This window comes from Myotis daubentonii, chromosome 8, assembly GCF_963259705.1.
Source record: "Myotis daubentonii chromosome 8, mMyoDau2.1, whole genome shotgun sequence".
Taxonomy (NCBI): Eukaryota; Metazoa; Chordata; class Mammalia; order Chiroptera; family Vespertilionidae; genus Myotis; species Myotis daubentonii.
Genome location: NC_081847.1, coordinates 18,632,232 through 18,653,403, shown reverse-complemented (window position 1 = coordinate 18,653,403; position 21,172 = coordinate 18,632,232). Strand labels below are relative to the sequence as shown.

At 41.1% G+C, this 21,172-nt stretch overlaps 1 protein-coding gene across 3 annotated transcripts in view; it reads left to right on the top strand.

Moving 5' to 3' along the window:
* The window catches only part of SEC23B (SEC23 homolog B, COPII coat complex component), a 45,413-nt gene that overhangs the window by 483 nt on the left and 23,758 nt on the right, over positions 1-21,172 (top strand). Inside the window, exons 1-10 of one of the 3 annotated variants that reach the window (XM_059705449.1) lie at positions 1,096-1,119; positions 5,823-6,057; positions 8,462-8,519; positions 11,687-11,773; positions 13,106-13,342; positions 13,656-13,741; positions 14,806-14,950; positions 15,375-15,533; positions 16,117-16,232; positions 20,672-20,795. In XM_059705449.1, coding sequence (XP_059561432.1) covers positions 5,837-6,057; positions 8,462-8,519; positions 11,687-11,773; positions 13,106-13,342; positions 13,656-13,741; positions 14,806-14,950; positions 15,375-15,533; positions 16,117-16,232; positions 20,672-20,795 — 1,233 coding nt within the window. In that variant the 5' untranslated portion in view covers positions 1,096-1,119; positions 5,823-5,836. Of the gene's footprint in view, positions 1-1,095; positions 1,120-5,822; positions 6,058-8,461; positions 8,520-11,686; positions 11,774-13,105; positions 13,343-13,655; positions 13,742-14,805; positions 14,951-15,374; positions 15,534-16,116; positions 16,233-20,671; positions 20,796-21,172 lie in introns of those variants that run through there. The other 2 variants (XM_059705450.1, XM_059705448.1) reach the window with 2 other exon arrangements.

Below are 21,172 nucleotides of genomic sequence, written 5' to 3'. Positions count from 1 at the left end.
AGAGGAACGGGGGCAATTGGTGATCCAGGGGTCTTCTGAGAGTGACGCTTTCCCCGCCAGGCCGGCTTCTGACTAGGGATGTCTCTGAAAGGAGGGGTGCGAAAGGACCCAGACTGCTTTTTCAGTTTTTGAACTCGCGCTTCGCGTGAAATGACTTCTGTTTCTTGATAGAGCTGAAACTAGAACACAGGACTTCTGACTGCCTTGGATTTAACCTTTGGTTAAACTTGATTTCTGTGTCTTGAAAATATGCTTGGTGGATGGAGTAAGAGTGGTTCCCATTTTTTTTTTTTTGTACGACACTTCTATCGGATCTTTCCAGCCCTTTCATATATTCATTCATTCATTCATTCAGCTGTTAATCTCTTCAGATCCCCTTCCCCTTAGAGAATTTGGTGTAAGCCATAGAACCATTTCCCTAGATGGTTCTAGATGCACAGCCATTGATGCACAGAATTTCGCATAAGTTTCAGAGGTTGTTTGAGCCTCAAGTTCTGGGTGGGTTTTGTGCCCATGGTTAAGAATCCATGCTGTACTGACACACTCAAAGGGCAGACTTCCTGAGCACCAAAGCCCACTGAAGCAAGTCCTGCTTTGAAGGGTCAGTTTCTGCACAGCAGCACCTCTGCTGTAGTTACAGCAGGTCCTCGCAGTTGATCTGGCCGGGGGTCAGTTCCTCCCAGTGATGCCAGCAGCAACCAAGGCTCAATTACAACAGGACAGTGCCCACATGGACGTACCTGGAGCACCCAGCTCAGGTGAACTGGGAGGCTGTGCCACTGAACCCTACAGGACACCTACTATACACAGCCACTCTACCAAGTCCAAGGCACGTAGCAGCTCTACCTAGTACATAGACAGAAGCATAGGGAAGCAGCCAAAGTTTGGAGACAAAGAAACCCCAAATGAAAGGACAGGAAACGTTTCCAGGAAAAAAATAAAAAACCTAAATGAAATGGAGGCAAGTAAGCTACCAGATACAGAGTTCAAACAATGGTTATAGGGATGCTGAAGACACTTAGAACTTAAACAGCATGAAAATGGACATGGAACCCTGCTGGTATGGCTAAGTGGTTGAGCGTCGACCCGTAAACCAAGAGGTCACCAGATGGATTCTAGGTAAGGGCACATGCCCATGGGTTGTGGGCTCGCTGCCCAGTAGAGGGCTTAAAGGAGGCAGCTGATAGATGTTTCTCTGTTTCTATCTCTCTATCCCTTTCCCTTCCTCTCTCTAAAATCAATAAAAACATAAGCAAAACAAAAACAGTCATGGAAACCATTCAAATGAGCCAGTCAGTGTGAAGGATACTTTTAGGGTCCCTGGAGAAGGAATGCACGAGGCCAAAAGGGCTAAAGAATTATGAGTTAACTAGAGGCCCGGTGCATGAAATTTGTGCATTAGGGGGAAGGGATCCCTCCCCTGGGTACTGACCTTTAGACCTCTTCACAGTCGACATTCCCTTTTGCTTATACTACATTCCACTTGCTAAGACCATTATCCTTCGCCTCTGGACCTGCCCAGAGAATTCTCCACCCACAAAAAGCCCACCCAGAGTCCTTTGAAGTCTCTGATTCCTCTTGTCTCTGGATGCTGGCACCATTTTGGTTTTCCAGATGACCTAATCTATATAATAAAAGCTTAAGCGACTGTTACAGCGGAACAACCGGAACAGGTTGCTATAATGCACACTGACCACCAGGGGCAGACGCTCAATGCAGGAGCTGCCCCCTAGTGGTCAGTGTGCTCCCACAGGTGGAGTGCTGCTCAGCCAGAAGCCAGGCTCACGGCGAGCGCAGAGGCAGTGGTGGGAACCTCCCCTGCCTCCACGGCAGCGCTAAGGAGCAGCAAGCCAGGCTGTAAGCAGCAGCAAGCCAAGCTGTAAGGAGCAAGCAGGCAGGTGGTAAGGAGCAAGGGATCCTGGATTGTGAGAGGGATGTCCACCTGCCGGCTTGGGGAATTGGGCCTAAGCCGGCAGGCAGACATTCCCAAAGGGTCCCAGGCTGAGAGAGGGTGCAGGCTGGGCTGAGGGGCGCCCCCCCCCCCCGTGCACGAATTTTGTGCACCAGGGAACTGATGTTTAGAATTCAATTATTTGATCAGACCTAACAGATACACTAACTAAAATGAAGAATAATTTATAGGTAATCAACAGTAGAGTAGATGAAGCCAAGAATCAGATCAGTGATTTGCAATATAAGGAAGCAAAAAACACCCAGTCAGAATAGCAATAAGAAAAATAATCCAAAAAAATGAAGATGGTGTAAGAAGCTTCTGGGATAACTTCTAGCATTCCACCATTCATATCATGAGTGTGCAAGGAGAAGAAGAGAGCAAGAAGTTGAGAACCCATTTGAAAAAATGACAGAAAACTTCCCTAACCTGGTGAAGGAAATAGACATACAAGTCCAGGAAGCCCAGAGAGTCCCAAAGAAGATGAGCCCAAAGAGGCCCATACTGAGACACATCATAATTACAATGCAAAAGGATAAAACACAGATTCTTAAAAGCAGCAAGAGAAAATAAGTTAGTTACCTACAGGGGAGCTCACATAAAACTATCAGCTGATTTCTCAACAGAAACTTTGCAGGCCAGAAGGGGGTGGCAAGAAATATTTATTTATTTATTTTTTAAAATATATTTTGTTGATCTTTTACAGAGAGAAAGGGAGAGAGATAGAGAGTTAGAAACATCGATGAGAGAGAAACATCGATCAGCTGCCTCCTGCACATCTCCTACTGGGGATGTGCCTGCAACCCAGGTACATGCCCTTGACCGGAATCGAACCTGGGACCTCTCAGTCCACAGGCCGACGCTCTGTCCACTGAGCCAAACCGGTTTTGGCTGGCAAGAAATATTTAAAGTGACGGGCAGCAAGGACCTACAACCAAGATTACCCAGGAAAGTTGTCATTTAGAATTGAAGGACCTATAAAGAACTTTCTAGACAACAAAAAGCTAATGGAGTTCATTACCACTGAATCATTATTACATGAAATGTTAAAGGTTCTTTAAAAAGAAGAAGAAAAAACAAATGATAAAAAATGTGAACAATAAAATGACAGTAAATATCTATCAAACAATTGAATCTAAAAAACAATAAACAAGCATGCAAAACAGAAACAGACTAATAGATACAGAGAACATTTTGATCATTGCCAGATAGGAGGGAGTTAGGGGAATGGGTGAAAAAGGTGAAGGGGTTAAGTACAAATTGGTTGTTACAGAGTAGTCATGGGGATGTAAAGTACAGCATAGGGAATGTAGTCAATAATATTGTAATAGCTACATATCGTGTCAGATGGGTGTTAGATTTATCAGGGCAATCACTTCGCAAGTTACCTAAATGTCTAATCACAAGGTTATACACCTGAAACTAAAATAACATTGTATGTCAACCGTAACTGAAAAATAAAAAATGTCTTTTTGGTTTTTGTTAAATAATCCATGCTGTAGAAGAAGGCATGAGGGTGTTGTAAATGCTTCCCTCCACGTCCCATGTGGTCCAGGGTTCAGGATCTGGAAGAGGAGCCGCACACAAATGAAAGAGAAGAGACAAGAGATAATTTGGAAATATTGGGGTGCCGGGGTCCAGGCCCAGCAGTCCAGGGGTTCCCAAAGGTGTGGACGGAGTTGGCGAAGAATGTTTTACACGGAGACAGTGTTCAGAACTCTCTAGCTCTCTTTAGTTTCTGTGGATCTTCCTGTGCCTGGCTGAGGCCACAGAGAGAGATCCACGAGGCAAGCTGAGCCTTTATTTTATAGTCAGAGGTAAACAAGGTAGTGGTTACCATACTTACACAGTTCTTGTGAGTTTCACTTGTTTTGGCCACTTCCTGCACTTCCCTCAGCCCATTAGCTTCCCAGATAAGATCTGGGGAGTGTTATAAGGTCAAGCCTAATTATGCTAAGAGGACTGTGCCCTCTAAGCTGTGACTTGTTTGTGACTTTGCCAACTGGTCAGTCCGAGGCTTAATCCTATATCGGCTCCCCACATGAGACAGTCGGAAACTGAGAGAGCAGGTTTTAATATGTAGTTGCTTGAGGACATTGGATGGAGCCAGTATCTTTTAATAATGAACTGTTTTGAGAAGGGAAGTAGCCAGTGAAGCCTGTTGAGGTACTTGCTGAGAACTGTGATCTTAGAATTACATCCATTTGCCATCCAGGAAGCTGCAGAAGTGCCTCCCGTGTACAGTGCTTCAGTTTCCCACTTTTGCCAGAAATAACAAATATATGCCATAAGTTGCATATGGAACAAATATTTGGAATTTTTGTGGGTAGGTTATGTATAGTAGACTAATTCATTCGTTTTTCTAACTGCTGGGAGCCGGTCCATCCTTGCTGTTTCAAGGGACCTGGCATATATGGCATACTGTTCTTAATATGTTTGCTCACCTTCTTGGCACTATGTGTTTTAACCAAGGTCACCTCTCTGAGAAAGGTTGTTTCCCCAGGTAGGGATTTTCCCCTGAAGTTAGGGAGGGAATAAAACCCCTTAACTAAGTGCCAGGTGGGTAATTAATCACTTTAACTACGAAAAATCATGCTTAAGCTACATAATCTTTACTCCCTGGAATGGAGATAAGAAACGCCCTAACCTTTGGAATAGAGATGGATAGGATTGGAATCAACTGGTATAAATACAGATGTAACAAGACAACAGGACACAGAACCTACACACAGAACCTAGAGACAGAAGAACTTCGCTGGACAGAACATGGCAAAAGATCCTAGTGAGAGAACCAAACCAGAACTTGGCTAGAGAACCCAACCATGCTGATCAACTGAACGCTGTCTCCGTGTCATTCCTTCTTCACCGACTCCGTCCACACCTTTGGGGACCTCTGGACCTGCTGGGGTTGGACCCCAGCATCTAACCATATATTACTATTATTTTCGTTCAAATCATTACAGTAAGGCGCTTCACATAATAACATGGAGACAGTTATTATTCAGCACTGTATGAAATGAGCACTAGAGGCCAGTAGTATTGTAGATTCTTTAATTTGCTTCCCCTTGAGGTGCTTGTTCTCTTAAACCTTAATAGCTGAGACGTGTGTTAGCCTAGATTTTAGGATGTAAACAGGATGTATAAGATATTTGATGGAGTTGGTGTTATTGGGGCTTGAAAAAGTTAGTCTGAATGACTATTTTATTACTGGAATCTTTCAAGGCATGGGCATGAGCAACCATGGTGAGTAGAGAGGTCTTGGTGAGGAAGTCACTCAGCATAATAGCAAACTTTCCTTTGTAATTTTGATGATTCCAAGTAAGAATTCACTCAGAACTGGTGGCTGTTCCCATTATGAATTAGATTCCCACATCAATATCCAGTTATTTCCTCCACAGGTAACAAAGGGAGGAGAGAAAAGGGCACAAAAACGAGATCACTTGGCATGTAAAATTGAGTGGTGTTTATTTTAGTAGAGCAAGGAAGGAAAGGGATTAGGGAGGAAGGTAGCTGGATGCTGAAACAGAGTTTGAGGCTAACCCTTGGGCAAGGAGCTGAAATGATTGGCTGAGATGATGAGATGACATGAGGAGGTTTAAATGCAGCTTAGAGATGATCAAATGATTGTAAGCCTCCTGCTCCTTTTATTTTTTTTTAAGTTTTAGAGAGGAGGGTTGAGGAAGGAACAGTAGTCAAAGATAACTGTGAAGTTAATCAGCTTTTGGGGGTCATCGGGAAGCAAGTGTTCTCATCCTACAGTGACAGTTTCTTCCAGACTTAGTGTTAAACATTGGGCTAGGGGGCTCTTTTTTTTTTTTTATCTTTGAAGTTTAGTTGACAATTTCACATACAATTAAAATTTTATCTTCAGTTTCTTTTTAGACTATGGCAACGTATCTGGAGTTCATTCAGCAGAATGAAGAACGAGATGGTGTGCGTTTCAGTTGGAATGTGTGGCCTTCTAGCCGTCTCGAGGCTACAAGAATGGTTGTACCTCTGGCTTGTCTCCTTACACCTTTGAAAGAACGTCTAGACCTGCCCCCTGTACAGTATGAACCTGTGCTGTGCAGCAGGCCAACTTGCAAAGCCATTCTCAACCCACTTTGGTATGAATTCATTTAAAAACTAGTAAATGATCAATACAGTAAATTATGACATTTCTGTGATTCTCATTTAAGTGATTGAATTTGGGCAAGGCATCAAATTTGAGATTAGTAGATGATGAGATTCTTTTTTTGTTTTAAACATGCTTTTTATTGATTCCAGAGAGGAATGGAGAAGGTAGAGAGAGACAGAACATCAGTGATGAGAAACAATCATTGATTGGTTGCCTCCTGCACACCCCCTACTGAGGATTGAGCTCGCAACCTGGGCATGGGACCTGATCGTGACCTCCTGTTTCATAGGTGGACCCCCAAACACTGAGCAACACTGGCTGGGCGATGGTGAGATTCTTAGTTGATGAATGCTTTTAGAAATCTCCCTGATACCCAGGCCAGGAAGCTCAGTTGGTTAGATCATTGTCCCGATCTGCCGAGGTTGCAAGTTTATCTCTGGTCAGGGCACATACAAGAATCAATCAATGAATGCAGAAGTAAGTAGAATAACATATGTTTCTCTCTCTCTCTCTCTCTCTCTCTCTCTCTCTCTCTCTCTCTCTCTCTCTCCTATTCCTCCCTTCCTCCCTCCCTCCCTCCCCCCCCCCTCTCCTTCTCCCTCTCTCTGACTCTCTCAAGATCAAATGAAAATTTAAAAATAAAGTGATCTCCCTGGCATAATACTTTAGATAAAATTAGAATTTATGAGGGAATGAGGTGGAAGTAGAGGGAAAGGATTTGAAATTCACTTTTTGGGGGCTGATTTTCAGTTTGTATTTAGGTCAATTTTAGATTTTTTTAAAATATATTTTATTGATTTCTTACAGAGAGGAAGGGAGAGAGATAGAGAGTCAGAAACATCAATCAACTGCCTCCTGCACACCTTCTACTGAGGATGTGTCCGGAATCGAACCTGGGACCTTTTAGTCCACAGGCCGACGCTCTATCCACTGAGCCAAACCAGTCAGGGCCAATTTTAAATTTTATTGGTGCCCTTTAAAGCATTAAAAAAAAAAAAAATCAAAAAGCTTAGACAGGCCAAGACCGGTTTGGCTCAGTGGATAGAGCGTCGGCCTGCGGACTGAAGGGTCCCAGGTTCGATTCCGGTCGGGGGCATGTACCTGGGTTGCGAGCACGTCCCCAGTCGGGGATGTGCAGGAGGCAGCTGATCGATGTTTCTCTCTCATCGATGTTTCTAGCTCTCTATCTCTCTCCCTTCCTCTCTGTAAAAAATCAATAAAAATATATTTAAAAAAAAAAAAAAAAAAAAAAAAAAAAAAAGCTTAGACAGTTTTCTCATACCTATTTAGTATAATGATGATATAATAGAAGAAATTTTAACTCTTGTTTGTTTATAAATTTTTATTTATTGATTGATTTTTAGAGAGAGAAAGACACACACACACACACAGACATGGATTTGTTGCTCCACCCACCCATGCATTCATTGGTTGCCTCTTTTATGTGACCTGACCAGAGATGGAACCCGCAACCTTGGTGTATTAGAATGACACTCTAATTAACTGAGCTACAGATGAAATTTTAACTCTTAATGATTTTATTGTTAAGTATAAATTTTTGTGTCCCTGTGATATTTCTCTTAAATGTGGGTGCTATTTGAAAGAATTTTTAAATAGGTGAAGAGTGTCATTAATATTCTTTAACAGATAAAATTCTTTTTTTTTTGATTTATTTATTTATTTATTTTTTTTATTGCTTAAAGTATTACAAAGGGTATTACATATGTGTCCTTTTTTTCCCCCCACCCACAGATAAAATTCTTATATGAGGGAATGTTTTTTACTTCATTCCCTTGCTTTATGTAATGTGTCCACATATAGGATGTTGCTGCCTTCTTTTAAAATGATAGTCACTTATTGTTAATTTTCTAAATGTAGAAAGTGGAGCGGGGAGGCAACTAAAGTATCTTGAACCAATTCTAGGAATTTTATCAACTCAGAAGCATGCCTGCTCAACTTTGCTTCAAGTGAGCTAAGTGAAAGTCTGGGATGTTTTTCCTTCTGTGAAATAAACTTTTTAGTATCAAAATTTAGTAGTTTCACATATCTGAACAATAAAGATGTTAGAAAAATTACTAAGACTATGTTCCAAGATAACATGGCAAAAGGATATAAGCTATAATTCATATAAAGTATAACATTTTAAATATTATCTAGGAAATTGGAAAAGAAGAAAAAAGGACTTACTAATGTCTCATTACTGCTATTTGAAGGAAACCTTTGTTGTATTTAACAGCCAGAACTCTAACTGCAGTGAATGTGTTACATACCTTTATCCATACACCCATACAGAATCACTTCTGTGCAATTTACTAAACTTGAAGTTTACATTTGAATGCTTTCTACCTTAAAAATGAACATATTACCTAGTTGTGATTTTTTTTTTTTCACAGTCAAGTTGATTATCGGGCAAAACTTTGGGCCTGTAATTTCTGTTTCCAAAGAAATCAGGTATGTGAATATTTTTTAAAGTATTTTTCTTTGTTTGAATTGTACTACTCTGGAAAAAATTAAGTGATGTTGTTAAAAAAAAAAAAAGAAAGAAAAAATTAAGTGATGTTGAATTGTGCCTTGGCAGGCAGCAATTTCTGCTAAACTCAAGGTGATAGCTCTAATAAGTTCTCTGTAGGCAGTGAATATGTTACCATAACTGAACAGATATGTTGTTTATATTTCATTTGACTTCAGTTTATTCTAATTGGATAGTGGACATTACTGAATTTCCGTTTTCTGATCTTTCTAACTTTTAGGGTCCAAGTATCAGTGTTGAGCTTCTTTTGGCTTAAAAAATTTTAGATTACTAAACTAGAAGATGTTAGTTAATCACAAGAAAGACTCTTTAAAATGAATGTGCCTATCATGGAAATGTTCTAAAACTGGATTGTGGTCATCATTGCACAATGCTGTACATTTATTAAAAGTCATTAAATTGTACATTTAAAATGGATGGTTTTTCTTGATATATAAACTGTACCACAATAAAGCTGTCAGAAAAAATTTGTGCCCAACATAATGTACAGTGCTGTAGTAGACCTTAAGGTATAAAAACATGCATTTATTTATTCATATATTTTATTATAATTACAATTAGCAGTCTCTTTCTCAGGTATAGCAACAATAAGCCCGGGGATGAAAAGAATAATGTACAGTTGATGAGTAACTATAGGCTTGGAAACTATAAGTAGATACCATTCCCAAATTATCTCCATGAGAGATTCAGAAGTATATACATTTTAAAAAATATATATTTTGTTGATTTTAGAGAGGAAGGGAGAGGGAGAAAGAGATAGAAACATCAGTGATGCGAGAGAACCATTGATTGGCTGCCTTCTGCACGCCCTTACTGGGGATCAAGCCTGCAACCCAGGCATGTGCCCTTGACTGGAATCGATCCCGGAACCCTTCAGTCTGTAGGCTGACGTTCTATCCATTGAGCCAAACCAGCTAGGACTCCTAGTACATTCTGAATTGATAATCTGTGTTTAATATAATTTATTGTGAAAATTCTAAGGTATCAAATGACAATGTCAACAGAGTGAAAAGGAGACCCATAGAATGGCTGAAAATATTTGCAAATCATATATCTAATAAGAGATTAATATCCAGAACTCCTAATACTCAAGAACAAAAAACTGTCAATCAACCCAATTCAAAAATGGGTAAAGAACTTGAATAGAGCCCTAACCGGTTTGGCTCAGTGGACAGAGCTTCGGTCTGCGGACTGAAGGGTCCCAGGTTTGATTCTGGTCAAGGGCATGTACCTTGGTGGTGGGCACATCCCTAGTAGGAGGTGTGCAGAAGGCAGCTGATCGATGTTTCTCTCTCATCGATGTTTCTAACTCTATCCCTCTCCCTCCCTCTCTGTGAAAAATCAATAATATATATATATTTTTTTTAAAAGAACTTGAATAGATATTTCTCCAAAGAAGATATACAAGTGACCAATAAGCACCTGAAAAGATGCTTAATTTTTAGAGATGCTTACCAAATGATGCAGTATTTCCACTTCTGGATATATACCCAAAATAATTGAAAGCAAGGTCTTGAAGAGATACTTGTACATCCATGTTCATAACAGCGTTTTCACAATAGCTAAAGAATAGAAGCAACCCAAGTAAATGGAAAAACACAATGTGGTATAATGCATACAATGCAATATTTATCCTTAAAATGGAAATTCTGATATGTGCCACAACTTGGAAAAACCTTAAGGACATTATGCTAAATGAAATAAGTTAGTTACAAAAGACAAATACTGTATGAAACCATTTTGATGAGGTACTTGGAGTAGTCAAGTTTATAGTCACAAAGTAGAACTGTGGTTTCCAGGGGTTGCGCGGGGGGGGGGGGGGGGGGGGGGGGACGGGGGGATGGAGAATTGTTGTTTAATAGATTCCAAGTCTCACTTTTTCAAGATGAAAAGTTCTGGAGATGGATGGTGAAGACAGTTGTACAACATTATAAATGTATTTAAGATCACTGAACTGTACACTGAAAAAAGATAAAGATGGTGAAATTTATATGTATTTTACTATAATAAAATTTTTTTGGCGAAAATTCAACCTATAAACTATGAATATAAAATGTTTGGACGGAGTTTTAAAAACAAGAAATTGCTTGTGACATGTTAAGCACAAAAAGCAGGTCACAAAATTGTATATGTAGGACAACCTCAGTTGTGCATAAGTAGGAAAAGTCTGGAAGTAAAAATGCCAAGATGGCCCTAGCCAGTGCTCAGTGGATAGAGCATCGGCCTGCGGACTACAGGGTCCCAGGTTCAATTCCGGCCAAGGGCACATGCCCGGGTTGCGGGCTCGATCCCCAGTTGGGGGCATGCAGGAGGCAGCCAATCAATGATTCTCTCTCATCATTGATGTTTGTGTCTCTCTCTCCCTTTTCCTTCCTCTCTGAAATCAATAAAGAAATAATAAAAAATAAAAAAATGCCAAGATGTTGACAGTGACTGCCTCACAGTGATAGGATTGTGAGGGTTTTTCTTTCTGTTTTCTTATATTTTCCTGTACTTTCCAATTTTTCTACAGCAAACATGTTTTACTTTATTGGTAACAGCTGAAATAATAAACCCAAATAAAAGCTTTGGTCTTCCGCATAGACCAGTGGTTCTCAACCTTGGCTGCACATTAGAATCACCTGGGAATCTTTTTAAAATTCTGTTTCTTTGTTCCTAATGTTGTGGCCCCACCCCATAACAAAGAAACAGAATTTCTGGAGGATGAGGCCCAGAAATCAGGATTTTAAAAAGGTTCCCAGGTGATTCTAATGTACAGCCAAGGTTGAGAACCACTGCATAGACTATTGATGAGACAGCTAAAGTCTCCGCCTTTAGTTTGCAGGACAATGGTTTTTGATGGTGTATTTTTTAATCATTTAGAAGTTATAATTAACCTACAGCTGCATTTAAAAATGTTATAATGAAATGTAAATATAAGGCATGGTTATGACTTTAAATTCTGATTTTTGTATTTTAGTAATATGCTTATTTTGTGTTTTCAGAATTAATATATTATCATTAACTATTATTATAAATGGGAAATAAAAGGTATAACATACAAATTTTTCAGCCCTAATAACACATGGCTTTGTTTTCATCTCTTCAGTTTCCTCCAGCTTACACAGGCATATCTGAGGTGAATCAGCCTGCTGAATTGATGCCCCAGTTTTCTACAATTGAGTACATGATACAGGTTTGTTGCACATTTAACGTTAAATACTGAGATTCTCTTGAAATGCTTTATCTTCCATGTGGAGTTAAAGTTGTGAGGGCAGCAAGATTCTAAACATTAAGTTATGGTTCATGTGCACTTTCTGACATTTTCAGGTCTTGGGAGAAGGCTATAAAAAAGAGGTAGCACTGAATAAATTCAAACCCTGTCCTTTACAGCCTTCTCCATTTCAGTTGATGGTACTTTATCTTCTAGTTGTTCAGCTTAAAAACCTTAAATTCACCCTTGACTTTCTCTCTCATCCCCTATCTAATCCATTAGGAAATCCCATTGGGTCTATATTCAAAATTTATCCAGAATCCATCCACTTTTCTCCCACTGCTGCTATCCTGGGTCAGCCACCACCTCTCACTTGAATTACTAGGGCATTCTCTAACTCTCCTTCCATGTGTTACCCTTGTCCAGAGTAACAGATAGTGTCACAACCCTTTGTGAGCCAATTCTGTGTTACCACTCCGACCTCAGTTTTTGCTAGTTTCCTCATTCAGCCAGATGGCCCTCCTTGTCTTGCCTCCTAGCATGCCAGGAACAAGCATGCCTGCAGTGCTCTGCCTGTGGGCCTTGCTCTCACTTGTGCTCAGGTGGACTCTTATCCTCCTCCCTCCCTGTCCTCCAGGTTTTTACTCAAATGTTACTTTTTTAATGAGACTGCCCTGACCTGCCATTTAATACTAGAACCAGCCCTTTACCTACACTCCTGGCATTTGCAATCCCCTTACCTTCTCCATTCCAGAAGGTTAGCTCCTTGAGGCTGGCAGGGATCTTTGCTGCTTTGGATCACTGAGTTATCCCAGGACCTGGAACAATGTCTGATACTTAGAAGGCTTTCAAAAACGTGGAATAATTTGTTAGGTACAAATAGTTTTTTCTTTTAGTTAGGTTTTTTTTTTTTTTTTTTTTTTTTCAGTTTAATAGGACCTGTTATTTTTTTTTTTTAAATATATTTTATTGATTTTTTTACAGGGAGAAAGGGAGAGAGATAGAGAGTTAGAAACATCGATGAGAGATAAGCCGCCTCCTGCACATCTCCTACTGGGGATGTGCCCACAACCCAGGTACATGCCCTTGACCGGAATCGAACCTGGGACCCTTCAGTCCACAGGCCGACGCTCTATCCACTGAGCCAAACCAGTTTTGGCAGGACCTGTTATTAAATGATGTTTGTTTAGCTGTTCTAATCTCCAGACAGTAAATGTAGTTGAAGACTTGTTATTTACATACCTGATTTGACTTAAAAGAGCTGAATCTGTCTATTTATATATTGATTACTATGCTGTTTTTCTCTGTATAAAGCGAGGTCCACAGTCTCCTCTAGTCTTCCTCTATGTGGTCGACACATGCCTAGAAGAAGAGGACCTTCAAGCACTCAAAGAATCTCTACAAATGTCTCTGAGTCTCCTTCCGCCAGACGCTCTGGTGGGTTTGATCACGTTTGGGAGGATGGTGCAGGTTCATGAACTCAGCTGTGAAGGAATCTCCAAAAGTTATGTCTTCCGAGGGACCAAGGATTTAACTGCAAAGCAGATACAGGTTTGTGCTTTAACTTGTACACAAGCAAGAGCAAAGTTTTTTTTTAAAACATTTGTTTTTATTGATTTTACAGAGAGAGGGAGAGATAGAAACATTAATGAGAAATTGATTGGCTGCCTCCTGCATGCCCCTTACTGGGGATCGAGCCCACAACCTGTGGGCATGTGCCCTGACTGGAATCGATCTGGTGATCTCTTGGTTCATGAGTCAATGCTCAACCACTGAGCCACTGGGTGCAATGGTATTTCTTAAAAATTAATTAGTCCTTTACTTTCAGTGTTAGAGGAAATGAGTCTTTTTGGTTCTTTTTTAGGATATGCTTGGCCTGACCAAGCCTGCCATGCCCATGCAACAGGCAAGACCTGCTCAACCACAGGAGCACCCTTTTGTTTCGAGCAGGTGAGGTACCGATGTAGAGTGTTGCACATACAGTAGTTGGCATGCAGGGCAAACCACTCAAGCGAAGAAAAATGTTAAAATTTTCAGTTTCTTACTTTTAGAGAGAAAAAATAAATTAAGTGTGACCAATATTTAATGTTTAATAATGTGTTTAACACAATAATATCTGTGTATCATATGTAACTGAATTATAAATGTTTTTACATACATGTGTGGCAAGGTTGTTAGGAATGCTTTTCCTGTTAGCCTTGTATCATTACAAAGGGTTTGAGACCATTGTGCCCCTCCTCTTATACACATGGCTGCTTCCTTTTTGATTCTTAAGAAAAACTGAAAAGGCTTCTGTTGGGTGTCCTCAAACTTGAAATCAGGCACTTACTTCACTCAGCTCCTTGAGTGTCTGGGGCTGCCCTGGCTGGGTTAATATTCAGCAAACATGATAAAATACATTGCCTGGCCTGCTGGGGCCATTCTCTTCTGCTGTTAAGAAACCAGTGTTACTCTCTATTACTCCCAAGGCTCAAAAGAAACACAAATTATGAATCTTCAGAATGATGAAGATTGTCCACATAATGAAACTTACGATTTGCACCTATTCAAATTGATTTTTTTTCATGTTACAAATATATAAATTGCTATATATTAGGCTTTAATGCATTTTTCTTTAAAATATATTTTATTGATTTTTCACAGAGAGGGAGGGAGAGGGATAGAGAGTTAGAAATATCGATGAGAGAGGAACATCGATCAGCTGCCTCCTGCACACCCCCTACTGCAGATGTGCCCGCAACCAAGGTACATGCCCTTGGCCGGAATCGAACCTGGGACCTTTCAGTCCGTAGGCCGACGCTCTATCCACTGAGCCAAACCGGTTAGGGCAAGATGTATTTTTTAATAAAATTGCTTTGAGTTGTTTTTGTAGTTAGAGATAACTTGGAAGCAAAAATTGTACGTTTTTTTATTCTGAATAATTATTTTGAAGAGCAGTAACTATGTATTACTTAGGGCTGAAGACCAGAGTACGTTTTAAAACCAGATGGATGTGTCTATTCAAAATCATGCAGGTTTCTGCAGCCTGTTCACAAGATTGACATGAACCTCACTGACCTTCTGGGGGAGCTGCAGAGGGACCCATGGCCCGTAAATCAGGGGAAGAGACCTTTGCGATCCACTGGTGTTGCCTTGTCTATTGCTGTTGGCTTGTTGGAGGTAACAGAATCGACTGGACCCTTCAAACCATGCATACTCGCTCTCAGAAGTCGCTTTCAAACTGTGCGTGAGAATCAGTTGCAACCTAAGTCAGATGACTGTTAATTCATCAGAAAGTGCTTCAGTTATTATTATCCACCTTGAAGAAGCCCTCGATGTTTTAAAATTTACCAAGTTTTCATGAGAAACACACAGCAATTAGGGCAATGGGAACTGCTCACAGTAAATTAATAAAAATGTACACAACCTTCAGGTTGGAAGAGATATGTATGGCTGCTTCTGTGCATTGTCATCTGTGTTATTCTGCAATATTAGTGTTAGTATAGCTGATGAGAACTCATGTTTGTAGTATATTTTCAGGGAAACAGAAACATACTGGGGGTGGAGTTGTCTGCTTCTAAAATGCTGCCGTTTACTGTTTTAGGGCACTTTTCCAAACACCGGAGCCAGGATTATGTTGTTTACAGGGGGTCCCCCCACCCAAGGACCTGGAATGGTGGTTGGAGATGAATTAAAGGTTCCTATTCGTTCCTGGCATGATATTGAGAAAGATAATGCACGATTTATGAAGAAAGCAACCAAGGTAGGTGCTTCTGGATGCAGGTTGTAGTCGAGTTGTGGTAGCCCAGTGCTGGGTGTAGGCTCCTCCGAGTGGCAGCTACTTTGCTGAGGCCATGCTTCGTGGTCAGCAAGTTGCTCTTACTGGGATGACCTTGCAGATCTTGGCTGCTGTTAAATAACCGAGAACTTAGAGTAGGTGGCTTTAAAACTGCCAAAAATGTTTTGAGATTGAGAACTCTCAATTATTTGGATTTTTTTTGTTTTTTTAAATATATCTTTATTGATTTCAGAGAGGAAGGGAGAGGGAGAGAGAGATAGAAACATCAATGATGAGAGAGAATCATTGATTGACTGCCTCCTGCACGTCCCCTACTGGGGATCAAGCCCGCAACCCAGGCATGTGCCCTTGACCAGAATCGAACCTGGGACCCTTCAGTCTGCAGGCTAACGCTCTATCCACTGAGCCAAACCAGTTAGGGCTATTTGGATGTTTTTAAAAAAACTATCTCCATATTCCTATATTTGATTATATCCCTTTGGTATAGTAAGGCATATCTGGTGAATAATTTTATTGTTTCCTAAAGCTGGTTTACCTTTCTTCACAGCACTATGAAATGCTTGCTAATAGAACTGCTACAAATGGCCACTGCATTGATATTTATGCTTGTGCCCTTGATCAAACCGGACTTTTGGAGATGAAATGCTGTGCAAATATTACTGGGTATGTTGACAGCAAACACCTGGAAACGTGAGAGTGTTTATTTTAAGGAAAAAGAAATGTGTGATGCAACAATAGGAAAGGACAAGGCCGACTTAGTTAAGTATTCAGAGAGGTCTAGGCTGTGGCTTCCATGCTGGGAAGGTGTGTGGGCCGCCTGGACAAAGAAACAGTGGTGAAAAGTAAGTCTCGTGTTCACTACGGACAAATCTTTATCAGAGTAACTTCCTTTCTTTCTTAGAGTTGTTATTGATACTAGAGCAGGAAAGAAAGCAAGCATGAAATATGTGGCCTTCAGCAAAGCACTTCCTTGTGAGAAGGGAAACTGGTCTGAATGCCAGAGCAATTAGGAGACCTTTCACCTGGCTTAGTGACCTTTCCTCGTGTCTATCACTGAGCACACGCTAAGCCTGGAGGGTGCATCGCAGGGTGCACTGACCTAGATCCTAAGTCCATAATGTGCGCACAGATCACAGTGTAGAGCCGTAATTCTCAAAGTGCAGTGATGCCTGGCCAGCAACTTTCAAGGCTCCTGGGACTGATTAGGAATGTATATCCTCAGGCCTCATCCAGACCTGATTCAGGAACTGCGGAGGTGCAACCCAGCAGTCGGGTGGTTTTTTTAAAATATATTTTTATTGATTTCAGAGAGGAAAAGGGAGAGAGAAACATCAATGATGAGAGAGAATCATGAATTGGCTGCCTCCTGCACACCCCCTACTGCGGATAGAGCCTGCAACCCCGGCATGTGCCCTTGACCAGAATCGCACCCGGGACTCTTCAGTCTGCAGGCCAACGCTTTACCCACTGAGCCACACTGGCTAGGGCCGGCAGTCTGTTCTAAGCAGCTCTCCAGGGAATTCTGGTGCAGGTGAAAGTGAGCGAAATCACTGATGCACAGCACTGATCTGAAGCTGGAGAATCACATGAGAACTCGAAAAACTCTTCCCTTTGGATCTTGTTTCCAGAGATTCTGACTTGATTAGTGTGGGGTGTGGCCTGGACATCAGCATTTTTAAAGTTCCCTCAAGTGATTCTACTGAAGAGCAGAATTTGAGAACCACTGGTGTGGGCCTTTAATACTCGTGTGGCTGAGCACAGGCAGCATCAGCCCACCTGAAAGCTTGTTAGGAACGCAGCATCTTGAGCAGTGGTTCTCAACCTTGGCTGCACATTAGAATCACCTGGGAACCTTTTAAAAATCCTGATTTCTGGGCCTCATCCTCCGGAAATTCTGTTTCTTTGTTATGGGGTGGGGCCACAACATTAGTAACAAAGAAACAGAATTTCCGGAGGATGAGGCCCAGAAATCAGGATTTTAAAAAGGTTCCCAGGTGATTCTAATGTGCAGCCAAGGTTGAGAACCACTGCCCTGACCTATTGACTCAGCCTTGCATTTGAATAAGATCCCAGGTGATTTGTATGCACAGGACAATTTGAGAAGCACTGGTGGAGGGCTGTGTGAGGGCCTATGATGCTGCTGGTCCTCACTGAGTAAAGACGCGAGGGAAGAAGATGGAACCCAAGTCACCTGAAGTTGTCTTGGAGAGCAGCAGACGTATTAGGTGACACTAGCTATATCAGAGAGCCACATTTAATAAGGTGAACTCCTACAGTGCCCTCAGGAGTTCCTGACTTGGAATAGCCACACAAAAGCTGTGGTGTATTTGTGAATATCTCTAAGTTTGTACACCAGAGTTTATGTGTATGTATGTTTCTTCTGTGGAGAGGAACCATCACTTCCATCAGATTTTCAGTAAGGTCTTTGACTCCTGAATGAGTTTAGTATTTAGGTCACATCACCTTTTTAAAATATATATATTGATTTCAGAGAGGAAGGGAGAAGAAGAGAGAGAGAGAAACATCAGTGATGATAGGGAATCATTAATTGGCTGCCTCCTGCATGCCCCCTACTGGAGATCAAGCCTGGGACCCTTCAGTCCGCAGGCCGATGCTCTATCCATTGAGCCAAACTGGCTAGGGCTCACGTCATCTTTTGTATAAATATAGTATCAGGGAAGTGTGTTAGCAGTAACATTTCAAAAAAAAGATTTAGAGGTTTTAGTTGATAGCTCACCTAAAATGAGCCAACAGTTTGGGATGACTTCCAGCAAAGACAAGGTGATCCGACACTGTGCTATAGGAGTTGATTATCTACAAAGAAGATCATCATCTTGATTTCGTTGGTGCTTGTCACACCTTATCTCGATTGTATCATCTTCCATTCTGAGCATTTCAGTTCAAAGGGGGGTGTATAGAGGAACTGGAGATATTCAAAATGGAGCAGTGAGAGTGATGGAGATGGCCTGAAACTATGCCATATGGAGAATGATTGAAGGAGCTAGAAGACAGATGAGGTGTGAGAGCTATATTCAACAATTGCAGGCCTATTCAGTGGAGAAGGAATCAGATCTGTATGTGACCAAAGGGTAGAACTTGAACCAGGGTAGAAGCTGCTGGGAAACAGAATTTGACTCAGTGTAAAGGAAGACCTTTCTTAGCAGTCAGCACTGTCTAAGCATGGAATGGACTCCTCAGGAGGGCGTAAGCTCCCGGTGCTGGAAGCGTCTGATCTGGATGATAACCTGGCAGGTGTTTTGGTAGAGGGTGTGTGTGAGTCAGTATTAGGTTTGTGTGATTGTGACAGAAAACCCCAAACAGATTTTTCTCTCTCACTGGAGGTAGGCAGCAGGGCAGGTATATTGATTTTATCATTATCAGGGGCTAAGGCTCCTGTGCTGCTCCACTACCTTAATGTGCTAGCTCTGGTTCAAGATAGTTGCTGGGCTCTCGCCATGTTATAACAGCAGGAAGGAGGAGGGTTGAAGAAGCACATGTCCCTTCCTGAAGGAACATCCCCACCTCCTTAAATCACAAAGGCCACTTCCAATAGGCAAAGCTGAGTCACAGCCAGATGCAGAGCAGTCTGGGAAACAGTCTTTATTCCAGGAAACCACGGATCCCGTGATAACGAAGGTGGGGAGGGTGGATATTTGGGGCCAAATAGCAGTCACTATCAGTGGAGGAGCTAGACACTGAAATAGCTGGACCAGATTATCTTGTATTCTTCCCTATTCTGAGATTCTGTTTATTTGGGGGAGGAGGAGCTTATATTTATTGGCCTTAAATTTTTTGATTTGTTAATCCTCACCCGAGAATATTTTCCCATTGAATTTTAGAGACAGTGGGAGGAAGGGGGAGAGACACAGAGAGAGAAACATCTATGTGAGACACATCAATTGGTTGCCTCCCACCATTGTGCACTGGGACTGGGGTGCTGGGGATCGAGCCTGCAACCAAGGTACGTGCCCTTGACTGGGAAATGAACCCGGGACCCTTTAGTTCAAGGGCTGACACTCTACCCACTGAGCCAAACTGGCTAGGGCTTGAGATCCTATTTAATGCTGGAGGCATAATCTGCATCAAGCTGTGCTCATCTGCCCAAATAACATGAAATGCTGACTTTTTTTTCTAATATGTTTTTATTGATTTTAGAGAGCAAGGAAGGGAGAGGGAGCAGGGAGAGAGAGAGAGAGAGAGAGAGAGAGAGCGAGGAAAACATCATTCTGCTGCCACCTGATCCAGTGCACAACCCTGGCATGTGCCCTGACTGGGAATCAAACCAGTGAACTTTTGGTGCACGTAATCTCATCCAACTGAGCCACACCAGCTAGGGCTAAATACCAAAATTTTGAACAATGTTTTTCTGTAACTTCAAAAAGAGATGAATAGAGATATTTGCAAACTAGAAAACTAAGTCATGTAAAGCCAGGGGTTCACTGTTTTGAGGCATTGAATTAAACTGAAAAGGATTTCCCACAGGCCTGGGTATTTTTCCATACCAAAGAATTGTGAGAAGAGTTGGGGATGTTTTCTCAGTAGATGACCTATTAAAACCTGCACCCTTGGGTTTATTGATTGGATGTTTGGGTTTTGTTTTTTGTTTTGTTTTTACTTTTTATTTTGAAATAATTGTGGGTTCACAAATGGTTAAAAAATAGGACAAAGTAGTTCATCTGTCCACTCCCAGTGGTACCATCTTACATAAATATAGAGTTCAGTGTCAGACTAGGAAATTGACATTGACACAATACAGTTGGCTCTATTACAGACCTTGAATTTCACCAGTTTTTATAAGCGTGTGTGTGTGTGTGTGTGTGTGTGTGTGTGTATAATTCTGAGATTTTGCCATGCCTATAGATTTGTATAACTGCCACAGTGATCGAGACACAGAACTATTCTAAAGTAGTCTTTTCTTTATGTTTTAAAAGTAGTGTCTTTTCTAAATACAAATTGAATTTTTTGTTTCCATTTAAGTTAGCGCTTTTATGAACATGGTTTCTTTTTTTCTTCCTTCCTCTTTAAATTCTTGTTTGTAAGTACTGAGGGAACATCTGAATGGCTTTCAGCCATTCTAAATACTAACTTTTTTTCTTTTCTAGAGGCTACATGGTGATGGGAGATTCTTTCAACACATCTCTCTTCAAGCAGACATTCCAAAGAATTTTTAGTAAAGACTTTAATGGAGATTTCCGAATGGCATTTGGTGCTACTTTAGAAGTAAAGGTACAGTAAACTGTTAAAACTTTAATGGAAGAATAGTGTTCTTACTTATTTAGTAGCCAGACTGGTAGAAACCCCAACCTGTGAGACACAGGTAAATTAAAAGGTTGTCAACAACGTGTATTCATTCTATTCCTTTGTTTCCTTTTTAAAAAATGTATCTTTATTGTTGAAAATATTACAGATGTCCCCTTTTTTCCTATCCCTTGGCTTCCTGAGGATGGCCTATAAATTAATGTTCTAAACCAGCCATGGGCAAACTACGGCCCGCGGGCCGCATCCGGCCCGTTTGAAATGAATAAAACTAAAAAAAAAAAAAAAAAAAAGACCGTACCCTTTTATGTGATGATGTTTACTTTGAATTTATATTAGTTCACACA